This window comes from Drosophila obscura, unplaced genomic scaffold (genome assembly GCF_018151105.1).
Source record: "Drosophila obscura isolate BZ-5 IFL unplaced genomic scaffold, ASM1815110v1 contig_75, whole genome shotgun sequence".
NCBI classification, from domain to species: Eukaryota; Metazoa; Arthropoda; class Insecta; order Diptera; family Drosophilidae; genus Drosophila; species Drosophila obscura.
In genome coordinates, this window is record NW_024542867.1 from 2,978,494 (window position 1) to 2,995,206 (window position 16,713).

General features: G+C 38.4%; 1 protein-coding gene across 5 annotated transcripts in view; it reads right to left on the reverse strand.

Annotated features, from left to right (window-relative positions):
• Positions 1 to 2,544: 2,544 nt before the first annotated feature.
• LOC111072290 overlaps positions 2,545 to 16,713 on the reverse strand; it is a 188,365-nt gene continuing 174,196 nt past the window's right edge. For all 5 annotated transcript variants that reach the window (XM_041595679.1, XM_041595678.1, XM_041595677.1 and 2 more), the window contains exons 5-6: positions 3,864 to 3,940; positions 2,545 to 3,786 (exon numbers count right to left, since the gene is read on the reverse strand). In XM_041595679.1, coding sequence (XP_041451613.1) covers positions 3,233 to 3,786; positions 3,864 to 3,940 — 631 coding nt within the window. In that variant the 3' untranslated portion in view covers positions 2,545 to 3,232. The remainder of the gene's footprint in view (positions 3,787 to 3,863; positions 3,941 to 16,713) is intronic.

Sequence of the window (16,713 nt, forward strand, 5' to 3'; positions counted from 1 at the left end):
AGCCGACGCCGATGCCGACGCCGACACTGACTGCGTTGTGTTCTCTCGTCGATAGCTCGTGCGACGTCACTCACGCCCGGCACTGAAATAATTGGGTCGAGTCAGCTGGGTGGACCGTCCGTCGCGCATGCCCAGTGCCCAGTGCCCAGTGCCGGAGGTAACCAGTCGTAAAACAAGTCGTGGCAAGTCGGGAACTTTCTTGACGCTCGATTTCCCAACACCAGCACATAGAGAAAGAGGCGAAAGAGATAGAGAGAGAGTTCTATTTAAATCATACTCGTTCTTTATTGAATGATTTCAGTATTAGTTTAATTATAACTTTATTATTAAATATTTTCGACATTCGTATGCACCTAAAATCCATTTTAATGCTAAGGTCCAAAGTTTAATTCCGACTCTATGTAGAATATTGTCCAAGGGGGGAACAATTCATGGAGCCCCTATTCTGCACCCCCCTCACCACCCCATCCGCCACCCCAGGACTTTATGTGTCTGTGTGTGAGAACGTATCGCATGATGCACGTGTGTACTGGATATGGATCGAATGGGGGTGTATGTACAGCTGCGGTCAAAACAATAGTAGTGCCAATATGACTTTTCATTTATCCCCAAAAAGGGACTACCTTAATTGCAGATTGTAATAATAGAAAACAACTCAGAATAAACCAACATATCAACATATTCGGAAAAAAATTAAAATGCTGAAGTACCCCAAAAACGGGTCGGTCAAAATAATGGTGCAACTTTTCATAAGAGACTACGGTCTAACAAAACTTCCTAAGAGTGTTCTTCATATCCAATATGTCACCTGTATATTCGAAGTTTGTTTTAAGACTTATTTGAGTAGCCTTTGTTAGCTCTGCCGTCTGCACGACGCTTTAGCATGGAGCTAGCATAATTTTGGTACCTTTCTACAGAAATCGTCCTCCGGGACCTTTGTAAAACGTCCCAAAGCTGATTGTGTTATTTATTAGACTTTTGCACCACATAAAATCATAAATTCTCTATTACATTGAGATCGGGTGATCGATCGGACCATTCCAATGAATTTACTCTATTGGCAGCGAACCATTCTTTGGCAACTTTGCGGCTGTTCTTCGGATCTTTGTCCTCCTGGGACATCCAGATAAGTTGCATATCCTCAGATGCATAAGGTAGGTTTAAGGTCGATATTTGAATGTATAAATGACGATCCAATATGGTTTTAGCACACATAATGGCCAAGTTCCATAGCTGGAAAATCAGGCCCAAACCATTGTTTACGGTGCCGCATTTTTTGTGGTTCTTGAAGAATTTTTTGTGGAAAATTCAGATAGCCGTGGTCGTCTTAGATACTAACGAGATACCAGGCTAAAAAAAAAAAAATAATTTTAAACTCGTTCGAATATAAAATATTCCTCCAAATTTACTATGGCCAATTTAGGTATCCCCTAGCAGACTTCAACCTTGGGACTGCATGTTTTTTTTGCCAGTAAACATATGTTCCTTTGGCTTTGTGTCCTTTAATTATAATCTTTAACGCTTCTTCTAATAGTTTGAATACTATTTTAAAAATTAAACATTGTTTTTAAGGCTGAAGCAGGAGAAAAATGATGTCCCCTCGCCTGTTGCAATGGTCGATCTACTGATATTTTGCCAAGTAACTTCGTTGATGGCGTGTTTTGCTTTATGGTTCTTATTTATTATCATTTCTGGTCACAATAGCTAAAAAACTAATAGTATTTAGCATGTCGAAGTATTACTTTCCTACTGAAACGATCCCTTTAAGCCCGAAGCCTTCTCCGCGCTAGAGTGTTTGCCACGCCCCATGACACCGGTACCAAATGACCAAAAACGAAAATAAAAAAGCCTGAAACTGTTAAATAAACCATTCAAGTATTGTTTAACAAAGAAAGTTTTGCAAGAAATGCAGTAGAGTTCATAAGTTTCAAAATTTTCGGTAGCACTACATACTATAATGTTTACAGCATCGAAATGGTGATATTTATCGAAAAATCTCGAAATTTAACGGAAAGAAAAGGGACACGCTAGTATAACTTTATAAGCAAGGACAGCAATGCTTAATAGTTGCACGAGTAAAGAAACAAATTCGATTGTTGAAACAATAGCGGAAAAATAAGCAATATGTAAATCCATTAGTAGCACTACTATTATTTTGACCGCAACTGTATGTATTTATGTATGTATGAATGTATGTATGAATGTATGTATGCGTATGCTTTGGGGGCTGAAAGTGCTCGTAGAAGATTGAACTAACGGCTAGACAGTTACACTCACACCCATCAATGTATTGGACTCTTTCGCTTAGCAGCTACATACACACACACATAGATTCAATCTCGATTGTTAATTGCTATGTGGTATTTGATGGCTTATGTATGAACACACATACGTCTACTATCTATCCATATCCCATCCCATCCCATCCCAACCCATCCAATAATGAGCATCATGTCGTATCTATGTATGTATATGCCTCGAGCGGCTAGATGCGGTCAGTACACGAACACGAACACGAAACACGAAACACGTACTCGTACTCGTACACTCGTCGTGTCAATTCTTACTTGAGAGTTCCCCCGTCAACTACTTGGTGCTAAAGGAATGTTGCATTTTACATGCAGCTACCTACATATGTACATATGTATGCATGTTGTACTTGTGTACATATGTATCGTATCTATATTTCCAATCACACAAAACAAGAAGGGTCAAGAAGGGTGCACTCTGGAACCCATTCGGTCCTGTGAAAGGCTCCGAACTGAAAGCTGACAATGCCGGCTACGAGTAACTAACGAGGGGGTTTCTCAGTGTATGTATATATATGTAAGTCCACTGACTTATTTCAACTCGGTGTGGGCACAAAAAAACATTCCTCACGATACAACTATTCCTCTTAATACACTGACTTAAGGCTTAAACTCTTACATACAATGGAGTACTGAAATTCAGTGCTGAAATTTATTGGGATCGGCTTAGGGCTCTAGAGGTTTGCGACTGGGGACTGGGGACTGATGTGTGGGGACTGCGTGGTCGTGGTCGTGGTCGTGGTCAGCTGTGGACCGATTTGATATGATGCGAGATCGGGGCCGTCCCTTAACACCTGTTTAGCCGCACGTTTTGCTTTTTCCTTTGGGTTTCCTTTTGCCGCAGCCTTAGATCATAACCTACATACACTCGCTACATATGCGACGATGCGGTCGATACAAAAATGTATGTTAGACGGGAGCGATTAGACGAAAATGAACTGCGCGTAGTTGCACTTCTTGGGAGGCCCGACGGTGAGGCGGAGCCACTTGCCGCGACACGACGGCGCCGGCAGTGCGCTCCAGCGCATCGTGCGGCCAGAGAGCCCCTCGCCACGGCAGTGGAAGCTCGGCGTGGGCGCCGGAGGGAGCGTAGCCGACATGGCGCTTCTCTTGGTGCTACTCCACGGGCGGTCGCGGTGCGATAGGATCTGCGACTGGCGCTGGTGCCGGCTCTCGTAGTTTTCATTGCTGCCTGTGTCGAGCATATTTTGGACATCTTCATCCTCCACTTCACCCTCCTCGTTGTTGTTGTCCTCGTCGTCGTCGTCATTGCTGTTGCTGTAGTTGTTGCTGTTGCTGCTGTTTTCCACTCCCTCCCCCGCATCGGAGCCGACGCTGCGTTCTTCCTCCTCTTTGTAGGTCCCAGTGGTCGTGGCTGCAGCAGTGGGGGTCACAGACCTGGCTACAGTAGTGCTGGAGCTCCCTGCACCGTCCTGGATGAGGGCCTCGAGATCGCAGCGCACTATAATGCGATCACCTGAGGGATTGGATTGGATTGGATTGGTAAAACTAATAAGTCGCCGAGATCTATCCCCCAAAAGGTCGCCTACTCACCCTCCAGCATTAGGTTGTAGGGCGGCAGCTTGTGGCAGGCTTTGGAGGCCTTTAAAACCTCGAACTCCACGCAGTACCTGGAAGATGAAGACGGCAAGTGAAGAGATTAAGACGTATGCAGGTACGAATGTATGTATGTACATACGAGTATGTGGGCTAAGGTATTTATTTTTGTGTGAAGAGCCAGTTGGGACCATCGATCTTTGCTGAAGCTAAGTACAAGTAGTTTCCCTCAACACCTTTCCGTCCCTTGCCCCCGATGCACAACTTCCATTTCTGAGAATTCATCGCTCATTCATCGTCCGCATAATTATGCGTGCAGGGAACCCTTAATCCTTGGTCCTAATTATTGTATTTGTGTATTTGTGCTTCCCAAATGACAGAGCACGGGATGCGGCATTGGACATACTAATTTGTGCAATTGTCCCCACTGAAGGGAGTGTGCGCGGGGGAGGGAGGACTTCAAAGGGCCGAGCACTGTCAGTGGGCCGGAAATGTGAATTGTCTATTAAGCCTAACAATTTCCGTTTCCGCTACGCGGAGACCAGAAAAAAGTGCTAAACCAAAACAACAAATATCGAACATAAACTACGGCTCATGTATGCATATGTACATATGTATGTATGTATGTATGTATGCATGTATGTAAGTGCGAAGCTGTGTGTACGTGTACGTGTGTGTTCTTGACAGCTGCCTGGGTGTTGATAACGGAAATTGCCTCGGAAATTTATAAAAAGTGCCTGACATTTTTGATTTTTGCCTTCCTCTGCAAGCATCACCACCGGAAAACCCTAGCCACTTAACCAAGAGCGGCAGAAAGTGAGCCAGAGTGGGTAGCTGGGCCGCCTCCTCGAAAGCCTCTACGGCCGGGGGCGATTGAATCAAATTAGCCAGACGACTGCTGAATGCATAGGAAATGAAAATCGGCATCCGACTCAGACTCAGACCACAAGAGCAATCGAGACGTTGTGACTACCCCACCCGGTACTTATACCCAGTCTGTATAAATGCCATATTATCACTCTCTCGCTCTTGCTCTCGCTCTCGCTGTCCCTGTCTCTGTTTCGGCCAACGAATTAACATACGGACGTTGGGAGCATATACATATATCTCACTCACTCGCCCCTGGTGGCCAAGAAAGTTTCTTAGAGGCGGAGAGCAAGGGCGTGGCAGGCGGTCAGACACGGGAACGGCTTCTTCATTCTGGCCGTAATAGGAATAATCTGATAGTAGCGATCCAATTTCAGAAATCTGGTAGACAATCGAATTCTTTTTAAGACTCGGCGTCTAAGAACTGAAAAAATTTGTTTAAGTGCCTTTACCACAGATATAAGAATATAAGTATGTACATGCATACATACGTATAAAAAACAAATAACTTCCACAGATCTAAGGAATGGGGCGCGCCATGTAAACTAGAGTTGAAGTGCGGGTGGAGCATCTGACAGCCGGCCCGGTTCAGCATCAGCCCCACACCCACACCCAGACTCCGCCTCAAGCCCCGGGTTCGCGGTAATTTTACCTTTCTAAATTGAAAAAATTAATGTAAGTAAACAAGGGCCTGCCGCGAAAAGTAATAAAAATAAACAAGGCAATTCAAAAAACTCGAGGACCAAAACAAAATTAAAGACAAGCAATTCGGCAGCGGTGTCGCTCGCTGCAGGGTGGATCTTGGTCCGGAAAGCTAATGGTCGTCGCTTATGGGTCAGCCCCGCCTGGCTCCGGCATAGCTACCGATCCCAGCGGGGCTGTGAAGAAACTGACTTATCACAACGTATTTCTGAATACTGCAATAAGAAGACTCAGAGGAAATTAAAGCCAGCTACTACACCGATAGAAAAAAGCCCTGAAATTTTAATATTTTCCCTTAGATTTTAATATTTATGCCATTGATTTTCATCCAAGAGTGGTTGTATTAAAATTGAATATTTTTTTTTCACTTAAATTTTGATATTAATATAAAAATATTTAAATTTAATATATTTCATATATAAATGTAATATGTTTCATATTCAAATTTAATATGTTTCATATTCAAATTTAATATGTTTCATATTTAATGTTAATATGTTTAATATTAAAATCGTGAATCGATCGGATTGGTATAGATTAAATCCATTACACAAAATGACATTATCACATAAATGCGGCATGAACCAGGTTTCTGATATACAAACAACATCGACACTTGATTGTTCAAACATATATCGATACTCATCAGTCTTACCAGACAAACTCTGTGCATTTGCATGACAAATACTGAAGCCATCTTTTTGTTTTGCCAGTTTGCGAATCATTATCCTGCTATTCGTTGGAAGTCTATTCAAATTATGAACCGCTTAAAAGATAATAACTAAGCTTAAATATTATTTTATGACTATAGGATCTTATTATTCTAACGAAAAACAATAACCTCCGGATTTTTTTCGTAATAATTGTAGATCATGCACGTTCTCAACTTTAAAAATCTCTCCAGTTGGATGCTTCTTTACATGCACGATCGCCCGTCGAGTAAAAAGGGCAGATAGTGATTTTCCTCCTTTCATTTTAATCGCCTCTTTAAAAACAGCCAAAATCTCTTTAGATAACTGCTCATTAATATAAAAAGCGATAATAGTTTTTTCGCTTCCTTTCCATAGTGGCCAACAGCTCGCAACAACGCCGCCTCTCACACTCTCTAGTCGCAGGATAGTCACTGGATCAACAGCTGTTCCCTGGTTTCTCTGCCTGATCCCAAAAATGTCATTTAACCTCGGATGGGGTGCAATGTTAAGGGCAAAGCACATTTTGTTGGATCTGGTTTTCAACATTTCGCCTTCTTCGTAGGGTATTCCATGGATACGGAGATCACATGCGATGTCTGCTTTGGCGCGCTCCATACATTGTGAGTTTAAGTGGACGACATTTCCACGTATTTCTTGCATCCCACGTAACTCACTATTGAGCTGGATGATTTGCTGCTCCTAAATCCATCTCCTGGATTACCTCACCCGCCTTCTCCAGCTGCAAAACACGCGAACTTAGCTTCTGCATCTCTTCTCTCATACCAAGGATTTGGTTTGACTCTATTGACAGCTTTGCCGTGATTAGCTCGTTTAATATGTTAGAAATTTGTGAGCTTATGATTTATGTAGAATTTTAAATTATTTTACCTTTTATGTTATTGAAATACACTTGTAACAGTGTGATATCACATGAGTCTGGAAACAAAATTTGGTAGCTCTAGCTCTTATAGTCTCTGAGAACTAGGCGACAAACATCAATGCTAACGAAATTATATCAATTGGGTAAATTAGTTGTCGTTTATTACATTTAGACTATAATATCGCAACAGTACTATATGGAAATGTGTGTTTCAAGGACATTACATTTCTTGGACTCTGTGGACCTCGTCAGAGATATGCTCCTATTTCAATTTGCTAATTGGGCTACTCAAATACGCTTTTCATAATAAGTTTTTTCTTCAGCTTGGCTCATTTATTTGACTTAGCCTGTGTATTTGTAATAATCAATTCATTTTGCTCATTTAAATTTTAATATAAGTCCTTCATTCATTTAAAGCGAAGAAAGGCTTCAATCCAAAGCTTAAATATTTTTATATTACATAGGAAATCCCGTTGTCCATTAAAAGAGGGAATGGAGCCGATATTTACTTCAAAAGTTATTTTATGAATTCATCACTGAAACAACTTCACTTATACCGAAGAGGACCAGGCCTCTGAAAGTCTCAAAAAATAGGAACATGTTAACCCTATTTATTAATTAAACCCTATCTCATATGCATAAAAAAGATCTCTGCTCAGTCGGACTTTGAAGAGCCGATTCCACAAAAGAATAGATTTTCATAGTCATTTTTTTTACCAAAAAAAGAATCAAATAATCCCGGCCCGAATCCCAATCGTTATTTTTTTTTTCTTTCTTGAAATGCTATTTGCATTCTGTATGCATTCAAATGGAATGGAGAAAGTCATGTTTTCAAAACGTTTGCGTGCGGTAGGTGAATTCTTGGCTTCCATTAGAATATAATTATATAGAAATAAGCCATATACATATTTTATGGTATATTCACATTTATCGTTGAAAGTGTGATATACATAAATTGGCCGAAGAAAGAAAGCCAACGGGAAGTTTTTAAAGTATTTAAAGTGGCTTTACTATATGTATCTATATATTAGATATGTGTTTCTATAATGTTTTTGTTACAGAGCTAAGCGTAACATTTTCATTAATTGTAGGGTTTTTTTAAATTACATTAATTTTTAGTGTGTTCCTTTGAACAACCCGCCAGAATGCACGTTTCTCTGCCTTAGTGTAACTGATACATTTCTCGGAGCAGGACCGTTTTAAACCATAAATACTAAAGATTTTGTATTTCCAACGTACCGAACGATAAGTAAAGTTCTTATACGAGTTTTTGAGTTTGGTGGTATACTGGTATATTTCCCAGACGGTAGGCTTAAGATAAAAAGTATATAAAATCGATTAACAGCTGCATTCATCAACCTATTATATTCAAGTTAAATGAAAAACGAAATGTTTTCAATGTGTAAGAATCTCCAAATAAAACTCCTAAATATAAAAAATAAGTACTTAATTCATTGCAAAAGTGTGGAGCTCCAAGTCTATCAGAAATATGTAGTCAGATGGCTGGCAGAAAAAAAACATCAAATTGGTTACCTAGTGTGTTGAGAATAGCTAAAAATAGAATAATGAGAATATTTCAGAGCTTAAAATGCAGAACGCCATTGTACATACAACTTTCGTAATTTGTACTTTAATATTTCCAATAAGAAATTTGTGCCCAGGAGAGAAAGGCCGTGACCCCAGTATGTTGAACTCCCTAGAAAGCAGCTCCAGCCGTGATGAAGTCAACCTAAATGAAATCAACTTTTTCTAGCCAGCAAATTGTGGTCAAACATTAGCATACAAGTACGAGTGTAACGACAATTGGCTCCCTTGCCCTGCCCAGTAAAAGTAATTTTCTTGTTAAATATTTTTCCATTTCAAAGACCAACAACTGTCAACAGCAACGGCGGCAATAACAACAAACAGGCACTTATAAAAGTATTTGGACTCGTTTATGTGAAGAGCAAACAAAAGCTAAGCAAAGCCGGAGAAGGCACTTCACAGTGGCTCTATTTCTCAAAACATGTTGTAAAAATACGAACTTTTTAACAATTAAAGTTATCACTCTAATTAATCGTACACCATGCGACAAAATCCAGTTTTATTTTTATCAGAAATGAAACCAACTCTCCTCAATAACCTAGAGTCTTCAAAGTTATTGGAATGAACTATTTGTATATAATGGTAAACTTTTAAAGTTTTTTGATAGAGGTAAGCTTGCTCTTTTCTTGATGCATTGTAGCCTGCAAAATTAATAACTTCTCAATGAATAAAGAAACATGCTACATACATTTTGCATGCAATTAATTGTATGTATTAGAGAAAAAATCTTGAAGTTGTAAATACGATATAAAGATATGTACATAGGAATATATGTATGTACATTCGGGTTACGTTTATTTGTATGGGATTGGAATACCTTTAGAGGTGTAAACTTGAGCTCAAAGATAAAAAATACGATATTTTGACGGAGATTCGTATGGCAGCTATACCTTATATCGCTTTAATCGGATTAAGTTTTTATACCCGTACTCAAAAAGTGTTAAGGGGTATATTAGATTTGTGGTAAAAGTGGATGTGTGTAACGCAGAGAAGGAAACGTTTCCGACCCCATAAAGTATGTATATTCTTGATCAGCATCAATAGCCGAGTCGATAGAGCCATGTCTGTCTGTCCGTCTGTCTGTCTGTCCGTCTTGTTGAGCGCCTAGATCTCAGAGACTATAAGAGCTAGGGCAACCAAATTTGGTTTTCAGACTCATGTGATTCTACTTCTACTTCTATCTATCAGACTGCCGAATCTGAATCAGATCAGGTCATATACATATATTGACAGAATGAAGAAATTAATTTTCAGTTGCTTCCCCCGTCTCCACCTGCTAGAGACACGCTACTCATTCTCTTTCTCGCTCGCACACTTTGCCTCATTATGTACACGAGCGCCTTCTAGCGGAGGTGATGTAGAATAAAAATGGTACATGTATAATCTAGATAACAGATGTAGCAAAAACGAGAAGGAACGTGTGAGTCGCTTCTGGAGACGCGACTCTACTTATACCCGTACTCAGTCAGCATATACATTTTTGAGCATATGATTTTTTAGATTTTAGAATTAAAAAAAAAAATTTTACATTTTACATTTTTTTGCTACATCTGTTATCTAAATCTATATATATTATGTATATTATACATCTAACATGTAGATTATACATGTACCAGTTAGATTCTACATCTCCTCCGCTAGGGGTTGCTCGCGCACTGAACGCGGCAGAGTGTGCGAGCGAGAAGGAAAATGAGTTGCACGGTCAGCGGCTGGACGGGGCAGGGGAAGCAACTGAAAATTAGTTTCTTCATTCTGGCTATAATTATGATCCGATTTGATTCAGATTCGGCAGACTGGTAGATATGGGCATTCTCTACGATACTGCGTTTTTTTTTTTTAATTTTAAAAAATCATTAGCTCAAAAATGTATATACTGACTGAGTACGGGTATAAGTAGAGTCGCGTCTCCAGAAGCGACTCACACGCTCCTTTTCGTTTTATATCATATCCATAAACTTAGAAAAAAAACTTTTCACACGGTTGTAACGCTTTTTCGGTAATATTGACCAAACGGAAGAAAAAATTAAATTAAAATAGGAAAACCACTTTTTACAACGGAAAAATCATATTTTTCAATAAGTTTATTTATTAAATATTAAACTATTAACAAAACCAACATATCACCAACATTTTTTTAAATCTTATAATAAAATTATATTTTGTGCTATCAGCCTTGCAAAAATGGAAGCGCGTCTTATAAAAATGAGTCTTATGATCGGCACAAAAATGATGTTGAAATAAGCTGCCACAACGTTTTGCAAGTTATATTTTGGCTCGAACTATTCAACGTAGGCAAAAGGAGGGGGCTTTAGTGGCAGAGAAACCTGCCAGGAAATACCTCTAAAAATTTTCGAATGAAACAAAACGTTTAAATTGGTCGAAGGAAAAACCAATTTTGGGTGATTCTGAGTGGTCACACATTATATTGTCATTGTACATAGCACATTGGTTTTACAATGCATTGCAAGGAAGAGGTACCGTTTGTGTACATAGCTTTCTTTTTTCCATATAACTTTCGACCAATTGAATATTATACAAACATTTACTTATATGTGTGGTAGCAATACAAAGCTAGAGGTCTTAGGTAACTGTGAGTGCAGAAACTAAATTGATTGAAACGTTTTCACATTACTCATCGCAATCAGAAGCACAATGCTTGCATGTGAAGTAGCGCATTAAACCCAACCCAATTTTGTAGACTAAATGAAAACTGTGTTAAATACGTTACGTTAATATCAACAACTGCAGGCAAAACGAAACACTAATATTTTTGGACAAAATTTGCACCCATGTAACGCACTTCAAAAATATTAAAACTAAGGGCTATGTTCTTTTTTTCGCACAATTTTGTTTATTATACTCCCAGCTTCTACCCCAAAGAAGATATTTGTTTCATTATCAGCACGGAAACTGCGTATTGTTAACGAATATGACTCACAATACTCTGATCAGTAGCATCTACATGCTGTCCAAGTTTACGTGGCGATGGTCAAATCTAGGCCCCTATTGCCTGTCGTTTTTGATTCTCAAAACGAATCAGCAAGTAGTTTTGATTTTATTGGATATTCCTTCCATATTAGTTTTGTAATTTTTGTAAAAAATAAGAAATAGATCATTAAAGTTTAGACCTCTAGACTTGGGAAAATATATATTCAAAGAATATTTCCATATAAAAAAATGACCTGATCATACGATTGTACTAAAAAAACTTAAATTATCCAAAGCGCTTAAAGTAAAAGATTGACTGCCACCTAGTTTCGTCTAAGGCCCCCTTGCACACAGTTATCAGATCTTTAGCTCAGGGCGTAATTTCCAGGGTGAATTTTTCCGCATTCATTTAGTATCCCGATGTCATGGCTTAAAATAATGTTGGACATTTATGAATCAAACTTTCATCAATTCCTTTAATTTAGAAACTCAGCGCTGCATTGGAAACAGTTTTTACTCAAGTTTGCGGCCCTTAATTGTAATACTATTTTTAAAAAAGTCGCATAACTTTATAAATTTATAAATGCGGAGACTCTGACAAAATAATCGTATTATTTGATAAAAATACAAAATTTAAACAATACCAGATATGAATAAATTAAGCCAATATCTTAGTTTTCAATTGACCTTAATTTTAGCCAATCAATTTAACTATTCGTGTCTATATTTCACCATTATATTGCTCTTAATTTGAAGCTTGTCGCACTGCACTTTTGACGCACTTTGCAAAAAGAATAATTTATATGGGACAAAATGAACTAGTGTATACAAAATATGGTTTTCTTAGAAATATATCTACTAAGTTGTTTGCAATATTTTTAATTTCATATTTTGCATTTATGGCCTCTGACGGATCCCCTGTGCGTTATTGGTCAGCTGCTAAAATTCAAAAGAAACCGACGAAAATGATTTGTCATTTTTTTCACATGTGCAAGTCCCACCCATAGTATTTCTGGGTCCCTATATCAATAGTTTATTTATATATTTTTCCCTATATCGCATTTATTTTAAAACTAAATATGTTAGAAATCTTGCATTTAATTAATTTCTCTTTGTTCCATTTTTTTACAGAGTCAATTCCGACTCACTATTTGACCTCACAAGAAGAGTGATTATTATGATGTTAATTATGAAGAATGGTAAGCAAATTGAAGGAAACGTCACCATTTGCCTGGAGTAAGTATCATAAGAGAATCGGAACTTAATGACAACGGAAGACAATAAACTTAACAACTACAAAAAAACAACACCAGCTGCAGCTAAATTCATTACTAATCATGTAAAAATGTTTGAAAAATAAGAGATGAATAATACAACTATGAAAATACAGAAAAATAATGTTTTTCTCTTGTTTTTTTTTTTTTATTATACCCGTACTCAAAAAAGAGTTAAGGGGTATATTAGATTTGTGGTAAAAGTGGATGTGTGCAACGCAGAGAAGGAAACGTTTCCGACCCCATAAAGTATATATATTATTGATCAGCATCAATAGCCGAGTCGATATAGCCATGTCCGTCTGTCCGTCCGTCTGTCCGTCTGTCCGTCCGTCCGTCTTGATGAGCGCCTGGATCTCAGAGACTATAAGAGCTAGAGAAACCAAATTTGGTTTCCAGACTCATGTGATATCACACTGCTACAAGTGTATTTCAAAATTTCGCCCCGCCCCCTTCCGCCCACACAAAGGACGAAAATCTGTGGCAGGCACAGTTTTAAAGATACGATAAAACTAAAAACGCAGTATCGTAGAGAATGCCCATATCTACCAGATTGCCAAATCTGAATCAGATCGGATCATAATTATAGCCAGAATGAAGAAATTAATTTTCAGTTGCTTCCCCTGTCCCCCCTCCCGCAAACAACAACGCAACTCATTTTCCTTCTCGCTCGCACACTCTGCCGCGTTCAGTGCGCGAGCAACCCCTAGCGGAGGAGATGTAGAATATGAATGGAACATGTACAATCTACATGTTAGATGTAGAATAGACATTGTATATGTAGATGTAGATATCAGATGTAGCAAAAAAATGTAAAATGTAAAATGTTTTTTTTTTTAAATTCTATAAAATCATAAGCTCAAAAATGTATATACTGACTGAGTACGGGTATAAGTAGAGTCGTGTCCGCAGAAACGACTCACACGTTCCTTCTCGTTTTTTTAGTGAGATCTGTGGTTTTGGTGCTTTGATTTTAATGAAGGATATACAAATCGAAACTTATTTATACAAATAGTCTAAAAATATTGCATTAATATATGTATTGTGGCTTATCATCTGTTATTTTACTGTGGTCTTTTATCAGTACAAAAAATGGTTTGGTATTACGTTTGATTCTATAAATATTGAAGAGTATATAATGAACTAGATTAATAGTTTTTTCAAGATCCTGTGTGTTTAGAACTAGTTTTCTACCCGAAAGCTTGGTATCTACTACATTTTAGAATGTTTCGATGTTTATTTCGTTGTATCATACTTTTTAAATATTTTTTTAAAATTCAGATAAAGTTTTGGGTATAACGATTTTTGATCAGATTGAGATCCCGGCCAGTCCAATGACCTAATTCTTATCATTGCTAAATATTACTTTACTTAAAAATCTCATCGTTTATAAGATCAAACTTTTTGAATAAATCATATCACAATTCAATAACAAAGTAAAAAAAAATATTCTTGACCAATGTTGCACTGTGGCAAGGGGCAGAATCGTTCTAGAAGATTAGGGCATCAGTACTGCTGCGGAAAGAATGAGTATTAGACGGTATGAGGTTTTTCTAATACTGCTAAAACTAAAATTATTTCACCGCAAAGTCAAAATTAAATTCTATATAAATCATAAGCTCACAAATTTATATACAGAGTGAGTAAGGGTATAAAAGTAGAGTCGCGTCCCCAGAAGCGACTCACACGTTCCTTCTCGTTAATAGCATACGATTGTATGAAAAATTCTCCATCACATATGTACATTTGTATTATCATAAGCACTCAAAACATTTGTAATTTTTTCCACTTGATTTCGGCTACGGCCCACTGTTGGTCGGCAGGAGCAACAGGCAGCAGACGCTTACGAAGTGTTTGACTTGCAGTGGGGTGGGACTGGGTCTCGGCATTGATAAAAGGGAGGAAGCACTTTGCGACGCTTCAGTGAGTATTCTCAAAAGGGAAATGTGCAAGAGACTCGACTGGACGTTGTCGCAGGGGTGGTAACCACCTCACTCCTCTGTCGCCACCCTCTGCCTATATTTTCCCCGACTTTTTTGCCTTTTTATTATGATTGAGCAGCGGCAGCCGCAACCCGGGAAAAATGGTTGCATACTTTGGAGACGAAAAAGCGGATTTACCAGGATGCACGCTGTGGGTTGGATGCTTGAAGAAGGATGCTGAAGGATGTTAGCGGTGAGGCTGGGCAGTGCACAGCTGTGAAGACTACGCCTGGATGGCCACCGCGCGGTGAAGCTTTATACAAATAAAACTGTCGGCATGTACATAAGTTGGACTGAGACATTTTCGTATCGCCCTCTATATCGCTATCTCAGTCTCATTTTCTTTGGCTCTCGAACAAATAATTGCCAAGGACACTGCTGCTGATGTAGCAAAGGGAATCCGAAGAATCGGATGCGTTGAAGCTACAGAAATAATAATATCATTCCATGATTAAAATAAGAACCCTTCAATAGAATGGTAGGGTAACAGAGAGAGAGAAAAGAGAGATGGTGATAGAGAGATACACCCCATGAAATACACCCAACCACAAAAACTGAAGGCTTTGTTGTGCTACATGTAAAAACAAGAACGAAAAAGTTGTTCTCATAAATCATTTCCTTTTGACTATTGTCGTCTCCACACAAAGAGCCCTCTATAAATAATCTCAAGAATTATTTTGGACAAACTTTTGTGGCATAAACTCAACAGAATTGTTCTCGAATTGTTTTCAAATACACGTGTTTTCTCCTTTAATTATATTATTATTTCTTATTATGTACTAGCGGACCCGACAGACGTTGTCCCGTCTTAACTATGAATATTGATTTCGAATGGTTATGGTTAATTAAAAAAATATTTCAGGAAGAAAGTGTTTATTATTTTATGATATACAATATTTTTTCTTCTTTTTCTGGCGCGTATATAAATAGTTTTGTTGGTATTCCGACACGGGAACAGGCGACATATAACTGGCCACGTGAAAAACATAGATTTTCAAGATTTATGCCACAAACAATTAGCAACTGGCTTGAGATTTTGTTATCGAAATTGAAAAGGCTAGCCGCACTGGAAATTGCAACCGTTTAAAGTCGAATGGCATTTCGTTCGAAATCAAAAAAAAGTCTTCGCCTTTGTATTTCCCTTTCAAAACGTTGGCTTCGATAATTTTTTTTTTGTTATTTATTGTTTAATAATTTCTTATCCGCAAGTCGGGTGTCATTACAAAGAAGTGGCTGGTTTGTATTCCGCAACATAATGATTACCGATCCGATCTTTAGTTGTAGATTATGAGGTGGTATTCCGGGCAATTCCAGGGAATTTAAAAACTCCGTGGGATAGTTGACAACACCAGCAGCTATCTTATTTTGAATCTGGAAACTCATTTCGCTGACATCAGCGTTTTTTGCAGCCAATATAACTTATTCGCTCAACCATACATGATTTTTGTAATTTTGAGCAATGTTTGGGAAAACCTTCTGGATGAGTTGTGTCTTTGTTTCAGTAAAGTTACAAAAATTGGTAGGAAATGTGATGTATCCAGACGATGAGTCAACAGGTATTTCTCCATTACCAATATCGATCAATTTTTTGGAAAAAGCTTCTCCAGATTGCTCGTTCTGCAATTCGACTCGAATGTTTATATTAAATTTTGGCGTTTTAACGTCTTTCCATAAGACGGATGACTTTAAAGTTTAAACATGCGTTAAGTTCGTCGGCTGGTGTTGATCGTGGTCCTGCTAATTAAATCAGTGCACCACCAAACCGGGTTTGCTTCTTTCGGAAATCTTTCAACGTGCGGTCTTATGCTTCCAATGATTTTTTATGTGCCATCGTGCACTCATCCCAAACTATTAATTTGCTCTGTTGCAAAACTTTGGCCATCGCAGAATTTCTCGAAAGGTTGCAAGTTGGTGTTTCATTCATTTGCATGCTTAACG